The sequence below is a fragment of the Prionailurus viverrinus genome, chromosome B3 (genome assembly GCF_022837055.1).
Source record: "Prionailurus viverrinus isolate Anna chromosome B3, UM_Priviv_1.0, whole genome shotgun sequence".
Taxonomy (NCBI): domain Eukaryota; kingdom Metazoa; phylum Chordata; class Mammalia; order Carnivora; family Felidae; genus Prionailurus; species Prionailurus viverrinus.
Window position 1 is genome coordinate 117,680,224 of NC_062566.1, and position 26,685 is coordinate 117,706,908.

Sequence of the window (26,685 nt, forward strand, 5' to 3'; positions counted from 1 at the left end):
TAAGTGCATTTTTCAGCGGAAGGCATGAGCTGCCGCAAAAATGAAGGCTCTGTCTGTGCTGGTATGTGGGGACGTGTGGTGTATGTTAACAAAGCAGAGTACTGGAAATATGTTCCTGGCTGAGTTTAAAATAAAGAGGCAGGCATACATATGTATTTGCCATTATTTATGGGAACATTTTTGCAGAAATGCACAGCAGGAAGTGTGGCTCTGTTTGGAAGTGGAGCAGGGGTTTGGGGTCGCAGGGGGAGGTTTCATGGTGCATTTGATTTTTTTTTTCCCCCTACAACCGTGTTATTTTCAGAATTTAAAAAGGAAAAGAAAGCAATTAGAAAGGGAGAATACCATTTAAATGCCTCACCCTGAACTATCTCTTTAAATTTGTTTCTCGGTGGGTCCCCTCTTGTTACATCTGTAATTTTAAATCTGGAAGGGCTGAAGAGATGTCGCCAAAGGAAATGAGGCCTAGTGAGGTTTCAGCAGCTGCCCAGGGCCCCTGGCTGGGGGCAGAGCTGGGACTCCTACGATGCTACTTGAAATCCCCTGCTGCTTATGGGCCCCCCTGAGCTCCCCAGCTCAGCGCTGCTGGCGGTGTCTGGGTATCTAGGCTGAAGGCCCCCGTGTGGGAAAGTGGGGGTGCTCCAAGTCACCAGGAGGGAAGTGGCAGAGGGGACCTCGGTGCTTGGACTCCTAGAACAGTGCATCCCCAGGCTCATGCTCACCTGGGATGAAGGGTGGCTCCTGGCTCACCCACCTCAGGGATGGGCAGCTGGATGTGGAGATAGGGCAGACTGGGGGGTCATGGCTTCATCTGTGGTGCCCCTCGCTCCAGGAGAACTCCCCTGAGGCAGGCCTCATGAGAAGATGCTGACGAGCATGTTGGGTGAGGGTGCTTGGCTTGGGGAGGCTGGGGAGACCTGAGAGTGCTTTGTTGTCCCTATGTCACAGAGCCTTGGAGGAACCACCTTCGTTGTCAGGAGCTGAGCAGGGACAAGGCTGGGCCGCTCAGAAGCACCTGAGGACCGATCAAGAGGAGGGAGGGCCAGTGAACCACCCATCTGCCTGAGCCACAAACCTCACCTGCTGGTCCAGGTAGGTGCCCTTGCAGCCATCCCACCCAGCAGTGCTAAGACCCTCGTGCCAACTCTCTCTCAGGCTCAAGAAATGTGACCACCCCACTGCCCATGGCCTGTGGCTTTCCAGTCAGTGCTTGGGTGAAGGTTCTCCCTAAACCCTCCTAAACCCACAACCTGAAAGAGGTACAGGAAAGCCCAGTCCGCTCTCCAAAGGACACTGCCCCAGGTAACTCGACTCCCAAAGCCTGGGAAGGGGGCCAAAGGCTACTCTGGCTCTGGTAGGATGTCCCCTGCCTGAAGAAACACCCACTCTGAACCCTTAGCTGGGTCTCGACTGGCTCCTGCCCAGCTGAGCCTGGTTTGGGACAGGCCTAGAACGCAGCCAGACACAGGGATTGGGACAGATGGTATCTCCATAGACTCTTAGAACTGGAAGGGATCTTAGTGATATAATCCAACCTCAGTCTCTTTTTAACTTCTCAAGCATAATATCAATAGTGTTGTTGACAATGTTGTAGTTGAACATGTCTACGGAACCAGCTGTAATCTCGTCAAAACAGCACCGAAAGCCCTTGGGTCTCAGGCAGCCCTTCGTGGTTCAGCCCCTTCCTCCCTGCCCAGCCTCAGCCAGGAGGACCCCCGGTCCTTTCCCCTCCTTCCACCTACCCAGTGACTCGTAGCAACTCATCCCCCTTTGTGACAGGGACACTGGCAGTGATCAGACATCCCAAGCAGAGGGCATTAAAGCCAAGTTAGCATCGCAGTGAGGCTTTCTCCCTAGTTTAAGTAAGTTAATAAAATCAAGAAGGGGGGTGCCTGGGTGACTCGGGTCATGATCTCACGGTCTGTGGGTTCAAGCCCCATGTCAGACTCTGTGCTGACAGCTCAGAGCCTGGAGCCTACTTTAGATTCTGTGTCTCCCTCTCTGCCCCTCCCCTGTGTGTGCTCTAGCTCTCTCTCAAAAATAAATAAACATCAATCAATCAATCAATCAAATCAAGAAGGGATTGGGTAGTCAAGACAGGCTCTCACAGTGATAAGATCTCTCTGAGAGTCTCTAAAATCTCTTTTCTACCAAAGAAGTTAACCGCTGTGTAAGCTATTGGCCAAGAACACTGTGATTGTTGCCATTATCAATAAAAGTGATCATAGAGTTCTTTTCTGTGCCGATCAAAGTGCTTGATGTTCACATCTCCCTTATAATTTCCTGGCCCGGCCTGTGAGAGCTCTCCAAGTCAAGGAGTCTTAGCCACAGGTGAGTAGTTCACGTCCATCTTTCTGGCCATGCGCACCCCCAGCCCGCACTGGACCCTGGTCCGCCTGGTCTAGATTGCCCCGAGAGGCAGCATCGAATTGTGGTGGAGAGCACAGGCTCGGCAGCAAGGAGGGCACAGGTCCCAATGCCACCACCTACTAGCTTTGTGATCTCTGTGTACGCCAGTCTTTTCATCTGTGAAATGGGGATACCAGCAGTCCCCTAGGGTGAAGTAGAGATTAAAATTAATATCTGTAAAGTGCTTGGAACAACCTCCAGCACTCAGTGAGTGCTGACCCATGTTAGCCCTGGTCATTACAAAAGCCACACTCTGCTTCCTGATTAACCTCCCTAAAGCAAAGTAGTCATCTCTCTGCCCTGCTCCAAAACCACCATGGCTCCCCATTGCCCATTCAGTGACTGTGTCTAACCTGTCCTTTAAGGGCCTCAAAAGCAGAAGCTTTACTGTTTTCCTTGCACATAATAAGGAATCAGTAGTGTTTGCTGAGAGAGAGGGTTTCCACCCTCAAGGTGGGTGAACTGAGTCCCTAAGGAATGGAAGCACAGCCCCTGGCAGCCCCACAGCTGGGGGCTTGATCCAGGCTCTTCTGCCTCCCCCGTCGTGCCCCGGCAGGAGCAGCCCTGGTTGCCTGTTGCTGCATCTGCCCAGGGGGCAGATTTGGTTTCCCCCGGAGCTGCGGGGGCCTCACGTGCAGGGGGCGCCATTCGGGCTCCAGCCCTCCTGGTAAATGTCAGAGTGAGGAGGGGATGCCCGGCCACAGGCCAGAGCAGGCAGTGACCGCAGTTACAACTCACACTCGGATGAGTTCCAGCCAGGTGGCAGACGCGACATCTTTGTCCTCATCCATCCCTGGGAAGTGGCCAGAACCTCAGCTCCCATAGCTCAGGTGGGAAGCCCAAGGCCAGCAGAAACCACCCGCGACATGGCACCTTGGTCAGGAAACCTGGCAAGCCCCCCATCCTGCACCTCACTGCTTCCCTGGCAGAAGAGAGGCTCGTGCCACAGAGGAGCGGGCACCGGGTTGAAGTAGGACAGACTCATGTCCAAAACCGGGCCCCTCACTGGGTGGGGAGACCTTGGCCATGTCAGTTAGCTTCTCTGAGCCTCTATTTTTCCACCTATAAAACGGGAGAACAGTACCCGTTCCATTGGATTGATGGGAGGCCAAAATGGATCAAAGTGCCCAGGAGGCACCTGTACAGTGCCTACATGGGGCGGGGCACCCTGTAACTTGTGGTCATTTTGCTCCGTCCGTCAGAGGTGTTCTTCCAAGCTGCCAGGTGCAGCTGCCTCCGTCCTGCAAGCCTCTCACTTTCCTTAGTTGAAAATCTCCTCGCTTGGCCTCCACTCTAAGATGAAGAAAAGCGGTGGTGTCTTTGGCAAGGGAGGGGAGAGAGAACAGTCCAAATCTCCGAATCCTGGCAAGGGCGCGAGGCCCAGTGGAGAAGAAGCAGAGCTCTGTCTGGCTTTCGCAGAGATTTTCCACGCCGGTGCTTCCACGCTCAGGAAGCCAGGAGTGAAGTGACAGAGAGGGAACACAGTAGACCATGCTGGTTCCTGCACGGAGGCGTGTTTGGCTTTATTCATTCAACAAGTGAATGAATTTGTTGGGATTCCAAGCGGTATGCTAAACACTGGAATATTCAGCAGCAAGACAGATAGACATAGACCCTGCCCTCATGGGGCCTTCATTCTAATGAGGGCGAGGACAGACAATAAACAGCATAAACTATGGGCAAAGGGTGGTAGGAGATAAATCCAGTGGAAAAAACAGGGGAGGAGAGGGGATGGGAGGGCCTGGGGAGTTTGATTATTAAATACGGTCATCAGGACAGGCCTCACCAAAAAGGTGACATTGGAGACGCCGATTGTCTGCTCCCCTCGGGAACCTCTGAGAAGCCTGTGAGCTCAGAATCGGGGCCAAGTGCCCTTCACGAGATCCCAGGATAGGAGCTAAATCTAGAAACCCTTCTAGTCCCAGCCCAGATAATGTCATGCCCTTCCTCTGAAACCTTCAATAGTTTCCTATTGCCTACGCAATTAAGTACAAATCATTCATTCTGAAATTCACGACCTTCCTTTTATCTCACCAGACCCTGCTCACCCCACCTCTGCAGCCTAGTCTACCTGCCGTTTCTGGAATATTCCACTCTCTGCTTCTCTCCATCACTCATCTGTTCTCTCTGCCCCAAATGCCCCTGTCTCAATGGTTCCTGTTAGCCTGCCGCCTCTCTGAAGACTTCCCTGACCCTGGGGAGCTGTGGTCTCTGAGCCCCATTACCTTGGCTTTACCTTTCTCATGGCCGTTACTCTCTGCCTTTGGTATAGGCATTGGTTTAACTATGTGATCTTTCCATGAGGCAGGTGTGGGGCTCAGCAAACATTGGCTGAATTGAGTATGGCCAAGCTCAAAGGTCCCCAGAAATACTGGGACAAGTGGTCGTGGGGGTCGGGGGTTGTCCCACTCACACGAAGAAGGCAGAAGAGGGAGACGAGCAGGAAAGGAAAGAGGGAACCGAAATGTAGGTGAGACAGGATGGAGGTGCTAGTGAAGAAACGCGACAGAGGTTCCCCGCCATGTTTCTTCTAGTTGAGGCAGGTTGTCAAGAGACAGAGGGTGGGTTTTTTCTTCCCCAGAAATAGCTACTACCCCCTTCAGCATCCCACACCAGTGTTTCCTGGTGTCTAACTAGAATACGTCTTACCACGGCTGGGGCTCATTTCCTCTGGTTCTATCCTCTGAATTCAAGGAGCTCTTTGAGTCCTCATTCAGTGAGGATCAGAGTGACTTTCTTGACTGCCCTGTCCAAGAGGCAGGAGCCAGGTCACGATGAGGCTGGCCCGTGGCCTGGGAGTTTATGCTCTAGTTGAGGAGGCCAGGACCCCTCTCAGAGATTGCTTGGGGGCCGGAGTACGGGGACCACCCTATGTCACGGAGGCTGCTCCAGCCCGTCACTCCTCAGCCACTCTCCAGGGCTGGCCCTCATCATGGTCAAATCTGTAACCAGAGAGCCCCCACTACAGCAGCACCGTCATCCTCAGGCCACTTGTGCCCTGGGCCCTCTCTGTCCCACAGGTCCCGTGAAGCCACGTGAGCCAGCCCCGCAGCCTCTGCCATCTGGCTCCCCGCCGTGGCTGGAGCAGCTGCGCTCTGGGCTCTCCCTCTACCTCTCTCCAACCCCCTCCCCCTGCCACCACCGCCTCCCCCCGCCCCCCCTACCACCACCCCTGCCAGCAGCCAGCTTGGCTCCTGCCCTATTTAGACAGATGGGAACAGAGCTGGGTGTCCCTCCCATCTCTGCCGCCCCAAGGGGTGGTGCGTTTCTATATGGGGACCTGAACTCCCTCAGGGGACAGTCCTAACGTAATCCGAGCCCACCTTTCTCTCCACTTTTGTGTATTCCTGGTCTCCTCCAGGAATGTCGTGTGCCCTCAGGAAGGCATTCCCGTGGCTGTAACCCCAGCTCCAACTCTGGGGCAGAAGCCCCATGTGCACCCAAGGTTAGGAATGTGGCTGCTGGACTCAAATCTCTCTTTAGTGACAGTAGTTCCCACCCTGGAGTTGTGAGGATTAAAAGAGCCCACACTTACAGCCTCTGAGCACAACATCTGGCAGTAAGCCCTCAATTCACGTGACTACTGCTGTCCGACTTTGAAGAGCCGCCTTGGCCAGCACCACCTCCAGGCAGCCTTTCTGGATTGTCCAGGGCTCCTCCTCTGTGCTCCCGGCACCCCTTCACCAGGCCTCTGGAGTGCACTTATGCAGACCTGTCACAGTTTCTTTGGGGTCTTTGTACCCACTAGAATCTTGTGCTTTGACTATAAGCACCTTGAATGCAAGGAACAGTCTGGCCCATTATTTTGCTGAATGAATGGTTTCATGAGTGACAGACAGCTGGGAGAGACGGACTGAGAGAATAGGATTGTGCCTTCCAGGCCTGACTTTTACAGGGCCTGTCCTGAAAGACCAGGATGCCCACACCGAGGCCTGGGGGTAGGGTGAGGAGGCTGAAGACCACCCTGCCCCGTGTCCCATGGCCCAGTGCAGTGATCCTCGAAGCCCCATTCAGCAATGTCAGCATCACCCAGGAACCCAGGAACTTCTAGACTCCACCCCAGACCTGCCACATCAGAAACTCGGGCAGGGAGGCAGCATCTGCGGGAAACAAGCCCTCCAGGTGATGCTGAGGCACCAGAGTGTGAGAACCACTCTCATGTTTCAGAGTAACTCAGGTCCATAGGAGGTAGGGTCTCGGGGGTCTCTGCTCTGCTGAAGGCTTCCAAGAAAGCTGCCGGCTAGGTCCCCAGGACATAGCTCCTGCTGATCCCACGCTCCTGAGCTTGAGACCCTTTTGCTGACAGGGCAGGTACGGGGGAGAACACTGTCCCCACGGACCTCTCCTTTCCCAAGCGGCACTAGACCAGAATGGGTCCAACCGGGTCTTGGTGCTAGGCCCTCCCCACTGCCATTGACCAGCAGCCCTTCGAGGCCAGCCCCTGTAGCAAAATTCAGGGCAGACTTCTGGAATATTAGGGCTAAGAAAGACCCTAGAGAGCATTGGCTACATCCATGAGTTCTCTCCCCCTCCCCCAACACACATGCACACACACATACACAACTCAGCATGCCCACATACAAATACATAAACATGCATGCTCCCCAAAGCACACACAAACACACAAAACCCAAATAGTCATAAACACATTCCCAAGCACACCCAAATGCCACTCCCCCTACGCAGATGCACACACACAATACGCCGATACACCTCAAAATACACAAACATAAATGCGTAGGTCCACTGGATCCATTCCGAGGGCAGCTGTAGCAAATTACCCCAGACCCTGCGGCCACAAACCACAGACGTTCATTTTCTCAGAGTTCTGGAGGCCGGAAGGGTGACATCCAGTGTGCTGGCAGGGGCTGTGCCCTCCTGCAGGCTCTTGGGGGGAAGCCTCCCTGGCCGCTTCTGCTTGTGGGAGTGGCCAGCACCCCTGCACCTTGACTTGTATGGTTTCATGTCTCTGTCTTGGCCTGTGTTCTCGTGGCTGTCTTGTCTGTGTCTCCATGAAGACTTCGTATGGGGACACCAGGAGGTGGCCTTATGGCCCACCCTAATCTAGTACGACTTCACTTTAACTAGTTCTATCCACAGAGACCCTATTTCCAAATAAGGTCATATTCTGTGGCTCCAAGTGGACAGGAATTCAATCCAGTGCATTCACACATTCCCAAATGCACAGGTATGGAGACACACACACGCACGCACGCACACACACACACACACACACACACAGAGCCCTGGCAGATGAGAACCCTCGGATCCTGAGGGGAGAAGAGTCCTCGATGTTAGAGTCCCCGCCTCTGGAGCCAGCACAATGCGGGTCACACCCTGCTATGGCACTTATCCTGGCACGGCTTTTCATCTTGGTTTGGTTTTTGTTTGTTCGTTTTGCTTGGTTAGGTGTGCCCAGTACAACATTCAAAAACGAAAAAGAGAATATAATGAAAGTAAGTCTTCCTCAGGAGGCTTCAGCCCCCACCTAGTTTCCTTCCCAGAAGGCAACCACTTAAGTGTGTCCTGGGCTCCTTCCAGAGACTAGGCAGAGGTGCAGGGGGTGGCGTTTTCCCTGCGCCATCGTCTGTGTCTTGTTTTCTTCGCTCAATAGAGCATCTGTTACTCTTTATTCCGATTACCTGCTTTCATGTTTTGGGGCCTCTCCCACCTGATGGAACGAACACTCACTGTGGCCAGGTCCATGGAACTCTCACTAGGCCAGGACCACGGAACACTCACTGAGGCCAGGACCACGGAACGGTCACTGAGGCCAGGTCCATGGAACACTCACTGAGGCCAGGACCACGGAATGCTCACTGAGGCCAGGACCACGGAACGCTCACTGAGGCCAGGACCACGGAACGCTCACTGTGGCCAGGACCATGGAACGCTCACTGAGGCCAGGACCATGGAACGCTCACTGAGGCCAGGACCACGGAACTCTCACTGAGGCCAGGTCCATGGAACTGTCACAGAGGCCAGGACCATGGAACTCTGAGGCCAGGACCACGGACTGCTCACTAGGCTGGGACCACGGAACACTCACTGAGGCCAGGACCATGGAACTCTCACTAGGCCATGACCACAGACTGCTCACTAGGCCAGGACCATGGAACGCTCACTGAGGCCAGGACCACGGAATGCTTACTGAGGCCAGGACCACAGAACGCTCACTGTGGCCAGGACCACAGAACGCTCACTGAGGCCAGGTCCATGGAACTGTCACAGAGGCCAGGACCATGGAATACTCACTGAGGCCAGGACCACGGAATGCTCACTGAGGCCAAGATCATTAAACGCTCACTAGGCCAGGTCCATGGAACACTCACTGAGGCCAGGACCACGGACTGCTCACTAGGCCAGGACCACGGAATGCTCACTGAGGCCAGGACCACAGAACGCTCACTGAGGCCAGGACCACGGAACGGTCACTGAGGCCAGGACCATGGAATGCTCACTGAGGCCAGGACCACAGAACTCTCACTGAGGCCAGGACCATGGAACTGTCACAGAGGCCAGGACCATGGAACTCTGAGGCCAGGACCACGGACTGCTCACTAGGCCAGGACCACGGAATGCTCACTGAGGCCAGGACCACGGAACGCTCACTGAGGCCAGGACCATGGAACGCTCACTAGGCCAGGTCCATGGAACGCTCACTGAGGCCAGGACCATGGACTGCTCACTAGGCCAGGTCCATGGAACACTCACTGAGGCCAGGACCACGGACTGCTCACTAGGCCAGGTCTATGGCACGCTCACTGAGCCCAGGACCACAGAATGCTCACTGAGGCCAGGACCACGGACCGCTTACTGAGGCCAGGACCACGGACCGCCTACTGAGGCCAGGACCATGGACCGCTCACTAGGCCAGGTCCATGGAACGCTCACTGAGGCCAGGACCATGGAATGCTCACTGACGCCAGGTCTATTGTAGTTTAGCTTTCCTCCCCACTTCCTAGCCCAGTGGGGGCACAGAGCAGGTGTCCAGTCAAGGCTGGTTCTAGTTACACATTGACCAGTCATCGACAGTGGGTTGGGTGTGCATGGGCTGGGGCTCAGCCCCTCTGTCTCCCCAGCATGTGGCACGGTCCACCAGAGGCCGTCCTAGCAGCAGCAGGAGCTGAGGGGGATGGCACCCAACAGTGCCTCCTGCCTGTTAGCTCCTGCTGCCAGGCACCTTCATCCTGCTCGAACTGGGGCTGTGCCTCCCCTCCGGAGCCTTCCCCTCCCAGCCCACTCAGGACTCCCTCAGAGAAATCCAGCGGGCAGGAGGCTGGGGAGAGAACAACAGTGCTGGCCTGACGACGATGAGCCCTTTCCCCAGTCTTTGCTAGCCGAAGGCTCAGTCCCGCTTGTTACCACAGAGACAGGAATTACGGCAGTAAATCAGGGTCGAAGTGAAGCCTGCAGCTTGTGGAGGGAATGTGTTCGCTCCACAACACTCAGATAAGAGATGTGCCAGGTGTGTGTGTGTGTGTGTGTGTGTGTGTGTGTGTGGCTGCTCAGCCTGAGATCTCACCGTGCCCTCAATCTACTGATTGAGCTGAGCTCCAGGGGGGATGGGGTGGCCAGGGGCCACCCAGCCCTGTGAGACTGGAGGCCAAGGACACACTCGACTGCAGCAAACCTCTGCTCATCTGTGGGAGGAAGGGCTTAGATTCGAGAATTTGTAGGAGCCCCTCCAGCCAGACACTCTGGGTTGGGGATTGGGGGGCCAAGTGAGACCCACCCCAGCCTGCTGCCAGTCATTCCTTTCTTCCACAAATATTTGCAGAGAGACAGAGCACGAGTGGGGAGGGGCGGAGAGAGAGGGAGACACAGAATCCGCAGCAGGCTCCAGGCTCCGAGCTGTCAGCACAGAGCCCGACACCGGGCTCAAACCCACAAACCCATGAACCGCAAGATCATGACCCGAGCCAAAGTCGGACGCTTAACCGACTGAGCCACCCAGGGGCCCCTTTTCCACAAATATTTGTAAAGCACCAAGCTCTAACCAGCACAGCAGAGAAAATACTAAGCAACGTAGCCATTAAGGAGCTTTGCATCCACTGGTGGAGCCAGTCATTTAGTACGTCATCTTGTAAATGAACGTCAAATGTACTAGGTTCAAACAAGGAAAATAATACTTAACTGTATTGAGCCATTGCTGTATAGCAGTACTGTTCTAAGTGTTTTATGTGAATTGGTTCATACCTAACACCCAGCCAATAAGGTAGATGCTATTAACATCTCCATGTTACAGATAAGGAAACCGAGGCACAGGGAAGCTGAGATATTTGCCCAAGGACATGGAGCTTATAAATAGCAGAGACAGGATTTGGGACCCACTCTTAAATGTCATACTGTGTCTGTGACCCAAGATGCTCTGAGGCATGGAATGTGGGGGCTTCACCTGGTCTGGGGTTCTTCCCTACGGAGGCAAAAACCGAGCTGCAATTAACCAGGGGAAAATGAGTTAACTAGTGGGAGGGAGGAATATTCCAGGTGGAAGGTCTAGCATGTGCAAAGGACCTGTGGTGGCAAGAGAGAAGGTGGCATGCCACTTACTAGCACCATGACCTTAGGCAAGTGATTTCACCTGTCTGGGCCTTAATTGTCCTCTCATCAGGGGATGATTTTAGTACCCTTAGGTACTTGTGAGAGCTACATACTTAAATGGGAAGTATTTCTCCTATAGTAAGTGCTCCATAAATGTTAGCTATTAATAAGATCGTGCCCCTCCCACACACACCGAGGGCTTCCTGGGCTGCCCTAGCTGTGGGATCTGGGCTCCTCACACAGAAGACTTGGCCTTGAGATGAGGAGGGCCTGGCCTGCTGGCCTGGCTGGTTAGGACAGCAGTAGCTGAAGCCAGGCCAGGTCTGGAAGGAAGGAGGTGAGCGCCAGACCAGGGGACTGACTAATAAAGACAGAGCTCATTCTTTTTGACGCTTTTGCCCACTTCCCCAAGCAAACCTCGCCTGCGGCCTGGGACTGCCCAGCCTCCAGCTTCTGCCACTAGAGGCCAGGACGGGGAGAAATGGGAGGGGAGGAAGGCCACACACTTCCCCATCAGATAAGATGTGCAGCTGAGGAGGGGACTGAGGATCCTGACCCCCCAGCCGGCATCCCCACCGTCACTCACTGCCCCTCCTTGGCCCAAAAAGCCAGGCTGACATTCCTTTTTCATGCATAAGAAGAACAGAGGCAGCAGCCTCCAGGCTGCAGTTTGTGGGGTCTTGGACAGTCCTCCCCTGGTCTGTTCCGGAACAGAGGAGAGGGGAGGAGACCAGGAATGGTCCAGTCTGGGCCCTTCACCAGCACGTCGCAGATGACCTGGTGCCAGTGACGGTAGTACTGGCTAATGGCACTGCTTCTCAAGCATTTGCAAAGGGGCTTGTGTGAGTTAACTCATTCCGTGTTCACAACAACCTTGTGAGGCAGTGCTATTATCCCCGCTTTCCAGAGGTGGAAACTAAGACCCAGAGAGCTGAGGTCACTGTCCATGGTCACACAGCGAACAGGGGTGGACCTGGGATTTAAGCCCAGACAGTCTGGCTGCAGACAGTCCACTTCTTCCCACCGCCCTGAATAACCTCCCTGTGTTCATGCCTCCCTAAAATCCATGCCCGAAGAGAAATTCCCTGATGCCCCTGCACCGGGCAAGTGGGTACCCCTGTTCTGTGTTCCCTTATAACCCTCAGATTTCAAGTTGCATTCTTTCCACTGCTGCTACTTTGGTCTCTAGAAAGCTCTCTACCCCTCTTCTTCACACCCAAGAGCTAGAAAGAAGGAAGAAGGAAACCTCTCCAGAAAGGAGGTCCAGTCGTGGTTTAGGGGTGAGGACAAAAGGCAGGACGATGCTCTGGGTTTCCATGACACTGCCTCTGCTTGCTGCTGAGGAAGCTGAGGAAGGTGCTGAGATGGGGGCGAGGCTCTCTTCTCTCTTCTGTTTCCTCACCTCCTTCCTTCACCTGCCTCACCTTCCTGCAGGCTGCACCTGCCCAACCCTGCCGATGGACTGCATCCCACTCCAGGTTAGAGGCTCGGACCTTGTGTCTGGAGGCCCTCCTAGGCAGAATGGCAGCTGGGCCATGCCTCTCCCAACAGCAGTCGTCTCCCCAAACCCCAAAGACTGGGAACCCCCTGAAGAGGAACTTGTGTTTGTACTTCCTGGGAAGAGTAGATTTGCCACGAATTGTTGTTGAACGAACAAATGAACAAATGAAAGCATAAACCAGTGATCCATCCTGCACTCGAGCCATGAGTACTCATTTTCACATTCCCAAAACACCATGCTCTGTCCCCCCTCTGGCTCTTGGACAACATGGTTCCCTCTGTCCATGCTCCCCACCACACTGCTGAGTCAAATCCCTCGCATCTCAGCTCAGAGGTGACTTCCTTGCAGAAGGCTTCTCTGACCGCTCAAGGTGGGCCCTCCCCATGACCCCCTTTACCTGGGTTACCAAAGTGTGCCAGAGTGTGTGGTGGCTCGTGCCTGGCATGCTTACAGGTCTCCCCAGTGAGTCTGGGAGACTCATATTGGTGGGAAACGGAACTGCCAGGCCCCCAGGGCCTCGCATGATGGCTGGTGCATGGTAGGTACTCAGCCCTTCTTTGTGGAAGGAAGGAAGGGAGGAGGAGGGAGGGAGGAAGGGGGGTGCTTTTGGAAGGAGAGAAAATGAGTGTGTAGGAGTTAAGTGGAAAAGAGCAGCATCCAGGACTCAAACCTCCTTAGAGCCAGATGGAAGGCAGAGCTCTTCCCAGCCCGGGCCCACCCCCTTCCCTCATCATGTACGGTATTAACCAAATAAAAGTCACACGTCCTTCTGGCTGTGCTGCTGGTCACCAAGCACTTGCACATCCCTGCCCTGGTTCCAGTCCCCCAGACAGCCCTGACAGGGGCTTCCCAGCTGTTCCCCTCGTTTTAAAGATGAGATCCAGCAAAGGGTGCTGGGCAAGTGCATAGCCACTCGCCAAAAGATGAACTTAGACGCTTACGTCACAGCCTCTGCAAACTTTAACTCAAAATGGACCATAGACTTCAGTGTCAGAGCTAAAACTATAAGATTTTTAGGAGAAAACATAGGAGTAGGCAAAGATTTCCTAGACACTATCACCATCCCCAAAGCACGCTCCATAAAAGAACGTTTGATAAACTGGACTTTGTCAAAATCCAAAACGGTGGTGCTTCAAAGATACCATGAAGAAAACAAATAGACGAGCAACAGACTGGGAAAAAGTATTTGCAAAATACATGTGATAAAGGACGTATATCCTGAACGTAAATCTTCAGGAACCCTGAGAGATGATGCCGCCCTAGAAGACGGCCTGGGCCCCTAGGCCTTGTGGTCTTTAGATTGCATTTGTTCTTTTGCAGCTTCCGGGTAGCTGAGCGAAGCCCCCAGGCCTGACTTAGACCCTCTCTGGAGAACTGACGCAGGTAGGGAACGGCCCTCCAAGGCCTTCAGATCGCGCCGGCGCCTCCCGCGCCCCGCCTTCCCCCGCGGCTTCCTCAGCGCGGGCTCCCCCAGGTGGCCACCAGCAGAACTGTACCTTGGTGCCGCAGCTGCCAGAGATGCCAAGAGAAACGCTCCTCGGGCTACTCTGGCTTTTTCGGCAGAAGGCTTGCTGTTAAACGGTGGCGCGTTCAGGGGCGCCCAGGAGCTCAGTGGGTTAAGCCTCCGACTCTTGGTTTTGGCTCAGGTCATGATCTCACGCTTCGTGTCAGGGCTGTGCACTGACAGTGTGGAGCCTACTTGGGATTCTTTCTCTTCCTCTCTCTCTCTCTGCTTCTTACCCCATGCGCTGTCTCTCTTTCAAAATAAATAAGTAAACGTTTTTTAAAAACTATAAGAAAAAGGTACCATGTTCAGTGTAAATCCTTGTAAGTTTATATTTAGCTAAACATGCTTGTGTCAATGAGTTAAGCAGTGACCTGGGTAGTAAAACCGTGGGCAGCCCCTGCAGAAAGAGAGGGGAACAGAAGGATGCTGATCTGGCAGGTAGAAGGATGAGTTCGTGTGTTTCCCTATTTTTGTGAGTTAGCACAGGGAGCCCCGGACCCGTCCTGCACACCACCCTCTTCTTTATTCCCTTCTCTGTCCCCATCTCCAAAGCCTCCCCAACTCCAGACAGCATTCCGCTGTGCCCCTTGGAGCTCTGTGCCCACTTTTCACTTGACAAGTGTCTGTGTGATACTTCTGTGTCCCAGGCATTGCTCTCCATGACTGACAAATCTTAACCCAGTTATCCATCTTTTAAAAAAAAAATGTTTATTTGTTTATTGAGGGGGAAGGGGCAGAAAGAATGAGAGGGAGAACCCCAAGCAAGCCCCATGCTGTCAGTTCAGAGCCCGACACGGGGCTCCACCTCACAAAGCATGAGATCATGACCTGAGCTGAAATCAAGAGTCAGACACTTAACCGACTGAGCCACCCAGATGCCCCCACTTACCCCTCTTTTTTTTTTAAACTTTTTTTAATGTTTATTTATTTTTGAGACAGAGAGAGACAGAGCATGAACGAGGGAGGGTCAGAGAGAGGGAGACACAGAATCTGAAACAGGCTCCAGGCTCTGAGCTGTCAGCACAGAGCCCGACGTGGGGCTCGAACTCACGGACCGCGAGATCATGACCTGAGCCGAAGTCGGCCACTTAACCGACTGAGCCACCCAGGGGCCCCCCCACTTAGCCCTCTTAATAGCACTGCAAAGTGAGTACTAGTTACTAACACCACTCCCCTTTTGTAGATGAATAAATGAGGCAGGGAGACCTTAAGTAGCTTGCTCGAGGTGACTAGTAAGTGTTGGAACTGGCATTCAGTGCCACAGAGCCCAAGATGCCCGGAAACACCCCCAGCTCCTGCAGCACTTCGCCTGCCCACTGGGAACTGAAACCAGAGACTCCCCAGGACGGGGCCTCCGTTACCACCCTCTCAGGCCTGGGGACGAGAGAGATGTATTCCTTGCTCCTCTGTGCATCTTCCAGACTCTTCTTCCTTCCTTCCTGCTGAAGCCCCCATCTTGGACCCAAGGTGTCAGCCTAGACATCTCGCTCCCCGTCTTTGGTACAGGTGCTGACTTCCCCCCGCCACCAGATCACTCCCCTCCTTCCCAGAAGAGTTCAGTTCTTGCCTCACCGTCACGTCAGTGCTCTTCCCGTCTTCACTCTTACCGATTTCAAGATCCATCTGTCCATAAAGGACATTCCAGCCTCCCAGTTCCTTGACACCACTCAGTCGCTGACTCTATTTTCATGCCCTAGACCTTCTCTCTACCCATAACCGATCCCTTCTTAATCTCAGTGCCGCACAGCTCATTTTCAACCAGCCACGTCCTACGTGTCGGCTCACAGACTGTGGTACCCGACAGTTCTACCTCCGTGGACCCCCAGCACCTGTTACCATCCCTTGCCCATCTCGCGTGTCCTTTCTGTCCTTACCTGGCCAGTCATTAAAACGACTCCCTCATGTACAACTCCAGCCCTCTCATTCTCCTACTTCTTGGGAAAACGTCTGCCATGGTTAGGTCGAGCTGTCTGCCTCTTCCACAGCGGCTCACCTACATCCACACCGATGAGCACAGCTGGGGGAGAGGCCCAGTGAGTCTGGCTACTCTTGCTGCAGATTCAAGACCATGAACCTCAGTGGCCCCTTAGTGCTGCATGACAGTCCCACCATGTTCTCATAATGCATTCACTCCACCACTTCTCTAGACTTCTATTTCTGCCTTGCGTCCTGTCCTCGAACATCCCACATCTGCCCACCACCTGCGTCGCTCAGCAACCTTGAGACTTGTTCCCCCTGCATCTGAGAAAATAGAAGCCTTGGGTGGGCGCACCCGCGAGCTCCACCTGTGCGCCTGCCTCCCTCTTGCTGCCGTGGGTCAGTACCCAGCTCTCGGCCAAGACCAACATCTGCACTTGTGCACCGGTTGCCGGCCCTTCCCACATCCTCGCATTGCGTCGGCAATGCCCTGTCTCCCCCATATCGCCAGCCTTTAGGTTCCCACCGGCCCGTTCCCACCAGCATTCCGTGCTGCTGCACGGGTTCTTGTTTTGTTTTGTTTTGCCTATTCACTATTGCATCACCAGCATTAGTCTGGCACAAGGCAGTTGTTCACTAAATACTTGTTGAATGAATGAATGAATGAATGAATAATGAATGAGCTACTTTTCTTGAATGGGAGTGAAGAGTTTCTAGGATGAGACAAGGTCTGGAGACAAAATGAATGATTTTTTTTTTGTAATGTTTAGTTATTTTGAGAGAGAGAGAGCTCGAATGGGGGAGGGGTAGAGAGAGAGGGAAAGAGAGAGAATCCCAAGCAGGCTCCATGCTGTCAGCATAGAGGCTAACGCAGAACCCTATCTCATGAACCGTGAGATTATGATCTGAGCTGAAATCAAGGGTTGGATGCCCAGGGTGCCTTGGTGGCTCAGTCAGTTGAGCATCTGACCTCGACTCAGGTCATGATCTCAAGGTTCGAGCCCACATCAGGCTCTCTGTGGTCAACACGGAGCCCATTTCAGATCCTCTGTCCCCTCCTCTTTCTGCCCTTCCAGCTTGCACATGTTCTCTCTCTCTTTCAAAAATAAATAAACATTAAGAAAAAATTAAAAACAAAAAGAGTTGGACGCCCAACCAACTGAGCCACCCAGGCGCCCTGAAATCTTAGCTATTCTTTTTTTTTTAATAGGCTCCATGCCCAACATGGGGCTTGAACTCACAACCCTGAGATTAAGAGTCACATGCTCTAGCTACTGAACCAGCCAGGTGCCCCTGAATGATCTTTTAAAACCAGAACACTTTGCAGATAAATTTAAGCAGCTACCAGTCACTTCCAGTTTTCATCTGTGTTTCCCGCTCTTTTCTGAGTCTGGAGACCTATTGATGCCCATGACTATGAGCCCTACATTTGAGTCTCACCAAAATCCTCAGGCTCTGGGCAGGTGCTGATCTCCCTGGTTCAAGTTCGACCTGAAGACAGTGACGTTTACTGAGTCACTGCTATGTGCAGGGCACTCTATAGCTTTACCTCATTTAGTTTTAGGAAACTTCCTTTCCTGGAAACTGGATCGGAGAATCATAAGATGTTAGACCCTATCTGCACAGGCTTCCCATGAATGCAGTTCTGTTCTCCAAACCGAATATTTCCACTCTGGGGTCCTACCCACCTCTGTGAAGTTTGTTCATTTATATACAAGAAAAGTTTCACAAAGGTAGAAATAGGAAGGTCCATTTGGATGTGCATCTCACAACTCTTGGTAAAGGGAGCGAGTGGTACAAAATAAAATCTCTTCCAGGGGGTCTGGGACCTGGGCTCTTCTGCCATCACGGCCCTGGGTTTAAGGCAGCTGTGCTCCTCCCGGGTAGGGCTCTATGCCCTTTCAGGGTTGAGCCTCCCTGCCTTGACCTGCTATAGGCTGGCAATGGACACTGGGTCTGATGGGTACTCAGTGCACCTACCTCCCCCCAACTCCCCATCAGCCTTCTGCATTTGCAGAGTGAGAGGGATTCCTTGTGTCTGACCTGAGCACCCCTCTGTCACCAGGAAGGTCCCAGGATGGCTGCCGTGCAGGGCAACCTGAATATGGTGAAAGAGACACAGAACATGACAGCACACAACTGCTTCAATTCTCAGAGCACCGTCCTGCAGGGGCAGCCCTTTGGGGGAATCCCCACTGTGCTGTTCCTCAACGTCATCTTGTGGGTGGTAAGTCCTGTGCCCCACGGTAGGCAGTGAGGCCTCAGAGGGACGGACCGTCACACTGTCACAGGTGATACAGCAGGGGCTTCAGCTCTCCAGACAGACATCAGCCACAGTGGTGGGGACTCCCTGAATGTCAGTCATGCCCAGGGCAGCCCGGGGAAGAGGGAACTGCAGGAACAGGCAGAATTCCTAAGATTCCCTTCCATGCGCCACTGTCCAGGGACCTACCCGGCCAGTGCCCTCGGGCCTCCCTTCTCTTTTGTCTTGCTGATTTCTTCAAGGAATGTTCTTGTTGCATCGTTCTAAACATGACACCGATGCCTTCACTCTGCAAACTCTGAGAATCCACTCTGCTGGGAAGCTGCTGGGCACTGGGGATCCAGAGTTTAGACAGGCATAGCCTCTACCCTAACAAAGCTGGCCACTTGTTGGAGAGCCCGGGAAGCCCCTGGGAACCTGAGGGACAGGATCTCCCCCACGGAGTTTCAGAGACCAGCCGAGCAGGAGACATATTCCTACATTCCCTTTCCCGGCCTACAGGTCATCATTTTGGTTTATTCCTTCCTCCGGAAAGCTGCGTGGGACTACGGGCGCCTGGCTCTGCTCATTCACAATGACAGGTGAGGAGAGGCCGGGGGTCAGGGTGAGCCAGCTGCTTGCTCCCTTGGGGGAGGTAAGGCCACAACCAGGATACAACAGGTGTCATGCCGTCACCCACTCCTGCCCAGCTCTGGCCCTCCTCAAAAGAAGGGAACTTAGTGGGGGCAGTCATCTCTGGGCACGAGCCCACTTTTTTCTCAGATCTCAGACTTTCTGGATCGCGTGACTCCCCAGATACGTTGGGCACCTGGCAACAGGGGTGATTACCGTCTGTACCCAGAGCTGTGTGCTCAGCACATGAGCTGAGATGTGTCTGGTACTGTATAAGAGGGGGTGGCGGCTCTTGGCTTGGGAGCTGGAGACACAGCAAGGCGGGTGGCCGAGGCCTTTTCTCTCCTTCTCCGCCTCCCTGCTCACTGATCTTCCTGGCCGGCAGCTTGACTTCACTGATCTATGGGGAGCAGAGCGAGAAGACATCTCCCTCGGATATTTCCCTGGAGATGGAACACAAGGACAAGGTGAGCGCTGGGGTGGGCCTGGGCCCAGTGGGTTCCTGGCTCTGCCACGTGCAGGAAGGAGCCCGCTCATGATCAGGGGCTTTGCAACCAGCTGCATCCAACCTAGCAGTGTGACCTGGGACACACTCCTCAGCCTTGCCAAGCCTCAGTTTCCCCATCAGAAAGACGGGTATATTAACCATTCCTAACTCCTAGGATGCCAAATAAGAGTTAGTTAATTCCAGTATTTTAAAGGGATTTATTTATTTTAGAGGATGAGAGACAGTGTGCAAGCGGGGGAGGGGGAGAGAGAGAGAGAGGGAGAGGGAGAGAGAGAGGGAGAGAGAATCTTAAGCAGGCTCCACACTCAGCACAGATCCTGACTTGGGGCTTGATCTCACGACCGTGAAATCATGACCTGAACTGAAATCAAGAGTCCGACCCTTAACCGACTGAGCCACCCAGATGCCCCTTTAAAGGAATTTCTAAAACTAAATTTCCTGCTTTTCTCAAATCTCCAACCCTTGTCACAGTCCTGGTCCTGCCCCAGCCAAGGACTCACCTCCCACTTCATAGAGGAGAGTCCAGACATCAGGCAGGGACTCCCTCAACCTCCCGCTTCCCAACTCTGCTCGATGGAGCCCAGTCTTCCTTCTCGTGCCTGTCGGATGCCAGGGCTCCACTCGAGCCTCTTCATTCACTTAGCTGGCTGCCGTGGCACACCTGCTGTGGGCCACCGCTGGTCTGGGACCTGGGCAGTGAACTCAATGGACCAAGTCCTGCTTCATGGGACTTTCTGTCTGGGTGAGAGACACCCAGACAGATGCACGTATTGGTGGTAAGTGCATGAACTCAAAAAGCGGCAAGGAAGGCACTACACAGTCATGGCACAGAGCTGGAAAGTTCCAGGTGGTGTCAGGGACAATCTTGGGCCCTCCCTGCCACAGCCCACACTGCCTGTCTCCCTCTGCACCTGTGCTGCCCACTTTCTCACTCCCACTTACTCCTCCACCCCTCCAGAGTGGCTCCCACCCCTCCGTTCCACCCAGACGAGCCATCGGTTGTCCCAGGCCATGAAATCCCAAGGGCTTTGCTGAGTTCTCATCTCATCTGGTCTCTCAGAGACATCCAGCCCTGTAGACCACCTTCCCTTCTTGAACAAGCACTTCCAGTAGCTTCTGTGCCATCACACTCTCTGGGTTTCTCTTCTGCCACTCCTCTGTTCCTCCCCATCCCCTCTGCAGGCTCCTCCACCCCAGGGGTTTCCCTCAGCTGGTCCCAGACCTCCTCCTCTCTCTGCTGGGCGACGTCACCCACACTCCCAGCCTCGCCTGCCACCTCTGCACAGAACCCTCCTAAATTTCTGTCTCCAGCTAACCCTCTCTCTGGGCTCCAGACACATTTATCCAATGATTTTCAAAATATCTCCACGTGGAGATTGTAAAGGCGTTTGGAGTTCAGCATGTCCAAAACATGCCACGACATCCCTCCACCCACCTGTTCCTAGATCCCTGGTTTCAGACTCTGCCCACCACCCACCCAGGTGCACTCCCTGGGTCTGGCCCAGGCCCCCAGGTACAGCCAGTTCATTACCAAGTTGTATTGCTGTCACCCTCCCAGTCTTGTTTCTCTCCACCTCTCCCACCACCCCCCAGGCCAGGCCCCCATCAGCCTCTTGTTGGATGAGGCAGGGTGGCCTCTAACCAATATGTCCACGCCTGTGTCCTGCCCCACCCATTTTCCACTTCATCTGTCCTTGCCTCCCAACTCCCCCATCCCTGGCCACAGTGGCCACCTTTTAGATCCTTAAAAGTGCCACCTCCTTCCCTCCACAGGGCCTTTGGCCTGTCCTTCCCCCTCCCCCCTCCCCGGTGCCCCCCCCCCTCAGGTTAACACACTCACCCTTTGTTCAGATTTCAGCCCAAACGCCACTTCCCCAGGAGCCCCATCCCTGCCTTGTGGGTCCAGATCTTTGGTTTTACACGCATTGCTTTTCTTCAGAGCTCTTAACTCAGTCCGTAACAGTCCCTCATCTACCAGATCGGTCCAGGGTCTCTGCTCCCCCAGCAAGAGCAGGTGCTGACCTGGGCTTGCCCACCACTGTTCCCACCCCCAGCCAGGCCAACCTGCCATGTAATTGGCATCTGATTTGTGTTTGTTGGAGGCAGTGAGTGAGTAAAACCATATTCCTTCCATTATCATCCCTCCAAGAGACCTGGTCCCCTTATCTGCCAGGATCTGCCCCAAGCTGTGTGGAGAGCCTCAGACAAATTTGTCCATTAGAATTCCTCTATAGAACAGGGACAGTCACGCCTACCTTACAAGGTTGACTCTCAGGTTTATTTTCGGAAGCATTGCTTTGGTTGGGGTTTTTTGTTGTTGTTGTACAATGGCAAAAAGATCATTTATTTAAAAATATCTGAGGAATCATTACAGCAGCAGTGAGGTGGTCAAACTGCAGAGGTAGAAATGAGATGGGCAGGGAGAGAGTCTGGTGAGGTGGCCCGTGGATGCCCCGGCCAGGAGGCTGGGGCCTCAGCCAGGCCGAGTGGCGAGGGTAAAGCAAACGGGTCATTACCCCATGTGGTGGGAGTGAGGAGCTTGGGGCCACCAAGCGAGGTGCGATGAACTGACCACTGTCACTCAGTCTTGTCAGCTGAGCTGGTTCCTAGGACCTTGTGGCCATTTCCTGCAGGGATGGGACAGGAGGAGAGGCGGCATCTGCTTCTCAGGCCTGCTGTTCAGGTGCTCTGTCTTGTGAATGGTTTGTGCCTTCCCTAGCTGCGGTGTAAACCCAGGGGAGCACATCCGCATGCGTGGGCCTGTCGTCCGTGAGAGAAGAGAGATACTGCACACATGCTCGCTCACGCATCTACGTCTGTGCAGTTTCTACAGGCACATAGGCCACACTTCTTCTCACGACCTCTGCCCTCTCAAGGACAGTCCTGTCCTGTGTGAATTCCAGGACTTGTACGTGCCATGTGGGGTATACACCTTTGCACCTGCCATGGAAGGGGTGGAAGTGACTCCCAGAAAGGTGTGTCCCTCGCTGTGCACAACAAACCTCCTCACCCACTAAATAAAACACACCCCTGTTTGCCCATAGGTGGTGGTGCGAAAAACTCTCCGATGCGGAGAGTGGAGTTCAGACTCTCAGCCCAACTCCTGTTTAGCAACTCACGACTTCCCTGGGGACTTTCACAATCAATGCCACCAGCATGCTAGTCCCCTTCATTGCTGTGACCCATACTGGGCATCTGTATTTTAGTTCCTCAAGACATAACTGAGGACACGGTCCCCCCTAAGGTGGATGTCTGACCATCAGGCAACACCATACAGAGAAGGGTACTTGGTGGGTCTTATACTGAATGGAGCAAGGAACTTCCTTCTGTTTTCCTATCACTTCCTTTTGGGAAATACCCTTCCCCAACCAGCGCGGCGCAGGGGAATGTCAGCCAGGCAGGCTGCCTGTTTCACTCATGTACTTGTGATCAAATGGGGTCAATCAAGAGTTAAACCTTTTCCAACATTTTCCTAAACCCTAGAGTATCCTGGAAGGAATCACGCACCAGGGCAACTTAACCAGCTATCAGATCTGGCCACTTTTAGGGCCATGGGCCCCAGCCCATCATCATGCACACTCTCCCCAAGCAGACTTCCTTTCTAGGCCCCTCATCACCTCCACGGCTGAGGCTGCCTTTCCCCACCACCCAGAAACCCCAGAGAGCAAGACCTTGAGAGAAAGGCATAATCAACAGGACTCTTCAAGTTTGTTTATTTATTTTTGAGAGAGAGAGAACAAGTCGGGGAGGGGCAAAGAGACGGAGACACAGAATCCAAAGCAGGCTCCAGGCTCTGAGCAGTCAGCACAGAGCCTGACGCGGGGCTCGAACCCACAAACCGTGAGATCATGACCTGAGCCGAAGTCGGACGCTTAACCGACTGAGCCACCCAGGCGCCCCAGTAGGACTCTCAGATGTAGGAGAAGAAACCCATCTTAAACTAGTGTTTAAAAAAAAAAAAAAAAAGGTAACACGTGGCTAGAGTGTGGGGAAATCCAGAGAGAAGTGGCTTCTTTGGGTACAACTTGATCCAAGTCCTGTGATGCTACCAGGATCCTCTCTCCAGGCTTTTTTTTTTTTTTTTTTCCTCAGACAAGCTCCTGCCTGTAGCATCGAAGATGACACCAAGCCACTGCAGGCTCCATGGTGTTCACCAAGGTGCAGGAGCTCAGACGGAGAGAGACCCTCTCTCCCAACGCCCCTCTCAATCCTTTTAAGAGAATTTTGATCGGCCCCACTTGCATCATGTTCCTGTTGATCAGCTGACCACTGGTGGCGGACCCCTGCTTGACGGACAGCCCGCCGGGCCACATGCAATGGGGGCGGGGGGGCATTTCCCAGGCAGAAGCGATGAGGGACAGACAGAAACCAGCCAACGTCCACTCTACAAACGGTCCCTTCTCTCCCTCCGGTCCAAGACCCACTAAGCCCCCATTTCCTGTAACAGGATGCCACATGGCAGGAATGTGAACTCATAGCTCACTTCTGGGGAGACCTCTCCCTGGACAGTCACCACTGATTCCAGATGGAGCCCACTTCCTTCCAGGACCCATGCCCTTCTCGCTGCCATCTCTTGCCTGGAAGGAGGCCCCTTGCTGACGCTGCCTCATGTTTCCCAGGTTCCCACAGCTGAGGAGGGCAGGCCTGGGCCTGGATTTTCTCACATGTTCTCTCCTTTTTCCCCAGGGCTTCTATTCCTGGTTCTTCAACACCATCACCATGAAGTAAGTGCCTGAACTTTCCGAGCTTGTGATAGCAGCTGCTATATTTGGGTGGTGATGGGGGTGGGGCGTGCTGCCCTGCAGGTCTGGGCCCCGGCCTGCGTTCTGGACCCTCTTCCCCACTCCCCACTGACTGCCTCAGCCCTGCCCAGGCAGGGGACGATTTCTGGGTCACAGTGGGTGAAATGGGACCTGGGCACAGCCCACAGCCCTCAGGAAAGGACCATTTTCTCATGCTTATAAAAATGCTTTTATGGATCCCACACTAGGAAAAAGAAATTCTTCTTGCATAGCTATTTGCTTTCTTTCTGTGAACACCATTCATCGTATTGAAATGGAAAAGAAAATACCAGGCAGAAGGGCATACTTCCTCTTGCCTCAGCACTGATTACAGAGGGACAGCCCCTTGTCTGCTTGCCTTCTGGATCTCTTTAGGGCCAGACCCCACTTGGCAAGGAGAAAGACCCCAAGTCACCTGTTTTCTCCTAATTACCCCATGCCTCATGATTTTGACTGCACCCTCCTGACTCTGCCCGGCTTCAGCTGAGCGCTTACCAGAACTCTCTGTCCCCACTGTGTGTATGTGTGTGCACACACACTCATGCCTGTGCACACGGCTCTGCCTCCACCTCAGAGCCCTGTACATTCCTGGGTGCTCCCTAAATATCCCCCATCTGTCCTGCCCTGTCCACCTTTCAAAACCCTCCTCCAGGGTCCTTTCTTGCCTGGTGATGCCTGCCTTAGGGTACAGTCTCACTGCCCCTCAAAGGCCACCTGCAGCAAGGGGCCTGAATGGGCCTGCTAATTTGCTTTTTTGGCAAAGGTTCATAGAACTTCCTCTTGCGTGTGCCTCCACGCCCACCAGTCAGGCCCTGGCTGGGAGCATTCACACATTTTTCCAAGACCCCATCCCACCCCCTTGGGCCACCTCAGGGCACCCCTCTTCCTCCAGACCTGCTGAAGGGGGCACGAGGCACCCTGACTGGGCCTTGGGAATCCTGAGCTGGACTTAGGACCACTGGCCTCTGGTGTTTGAGCTCCAACCCCACTGATGGGGGAGTCCCCGTGGCCTTGCCTCCCAGGCTGTCTTCATCATCCATCAGAGTTCCTAGTATCCAGAAGTGATACAGCTAGTTTGTGTGTGTGGTTCAGGGATCTTAGCCACATGTAGGGGGAGTGGAGGGGAAACATTTTATTTCTTGGCACCTTCTCTGGTTTTGCTTGGGTAAGTTTTAGAACATGCACAAGCTCACATTAAATATATTTTCATTAAGAGAGACCTGGAAGCCACCTCCAGGCCTCCTGCAGAGAGGCAACCCTTGTCCACAGTTTCAAGGGAATTTACTTTTTTCCTTTCCGCAAGCATTTGCCGATTTAAAACATGTTTAAATAATCAATAACGTGTCTGAACACTTGGAGCTGGTTACCCTGGGAAGCCATACGAGCTGGCTGTGGGTTCCTGGGCTTAGCAAGTTGGTGAAGGATGGGCCGGGGCAGAATGGCACATTAGCCAGCTCTTTACATGGGGAAGAGGGAGGGAAACCTGGGGTACATAGGCCGGCCTGAGCTGACCACACCCTCGGACTTGGGCAGCTGACTTTCTGGGTTTTCTGTTGTCTGCTGACCCATCAGCGGGTATATATGGGGGCAGGGGGAAGTGTTGCAAGAGAGTAGCGTACGTGTAAAACTTAAAACTTCATGCACTACGCATCTCTGTGGTGCACATGTGAATATGAAATAAAAGAGGCACATCACTATGTTGGTGCAAATCCGTGTATACAGCTATTCATGTGTGCATACCCAGACCTGCGGGTCAGTGGGAGGTCAGTGTGCACAGTAGTGTGTGTTTCCGGGTGAGAATCCTCCCCACCCCCCCCACCCTACTCCACCCAAAGGTTCCTCCATGGGGAACTCATCATCCAAGGAAGGAGGAAGGCTGGGCATTGTATTATGCATCCCGTACCCTTTGAGAACAGTGTCTAGACGGCAGCTTAATACATTTACTGATCAGGGACAAGGAAGCCAGAGTCCCAGTGTACAAAGCCCACAGAATCTAGTTGGAGAGGCAAAGGTTAACGACTCACTGTATATAATTCATAATGGGAAAGTTATCATTGCTGTGCAGGGGGTATTTGGGGGACAAGAAATTAATTCCAGCCAGGGCGTTCAGGAGAAGCAAGCTTTGAGCTAGGCCTTGAAGGATGGGGAGAATTTCCACTCTATGCCAAGTGCAGGACCCATCACAAATAAAGGACTACATGAGTGAAGGTTTGGGGCAGAGATGGGCAGGGAGCATCCAGCAATGGTCCGTCTAGTGTGGCTAGAAGCAAGGATACATGGCAAGAGAGAGGCTAAATGGTTGGGCTGGAATGATCAGCTGGGATCTTGACTGCCATGCTTAGAATTCTGGGCAATACATCAAATGCTGTTTATGCTATAGTCACTAAGTTAAACAAGCACAACAAAAAACTAAAGGAGATTAACCAAGATGCTTAATAGTCATTATCTTGGGTTGGATGAGATTCTGCATGAATGATTTTCTTCTCCTTTGTATTTCCCAAGATTTCTTTTTTTTTTTTAATTATTTTAATGTTTATTTATTTTTGAGAGAGATACAGAGTGCAAGTGGGGGAGGAGCAGAGAGAGAGAGGGAGACCCAGAATTTGAAGAAGTCTCCAGGCTCTGAGCTGTCAGAACAGCCTG

General features: G+C 53.4%; 1 protein-coding gene across 8 annotated transcripts in view; it reads left to right on the top strand.

Annotated features, from left to right (window-relative positions):
- TMEM63C (transmembrane protein 63C) overlaps positions 1-26,685 on the top strand; it is a 71,037-nt gene that overhangs the window by 19,278 nt on the left and 25,074 nt on the right. For 6 of the 8 annotated variants that reach the window (XM_047860954.1, XM_047860958.1, XM_047860957.1 and 3 more), the window contains exons 2-7: positions 949-1,092; positions 13,775-13,837; positions 17,944-18,105; positions 18,643-18,722; positions 19,139-19,220; positions 23,948-23,985. In XM_047860954.1, the coding sequence (XP_047716910.1) occupies positions 17,956-18,105; positions 18,643-18,722; positions 19,139-19,220; positions 23,948-23,985 (350 nt within the window). In that variant the 5' untranslated portion in view covers positions 949-1,092; positions 13,775-13,837; positions 17,944-17,955. Of the gene's footprint in view, positions 1-948; positions 1,093-13,774; positions 13,838-17,943; positions 18,106-18,642; positions 18,723-19,138; positions 19,221-23,353; positions 23,420-23,947; positions 23,986-26,685 lie in introns of those variants that run through there. The other 2 variants (XM_047860956.1, XM_047860961.1) reach the window with 2 other exon arrangements.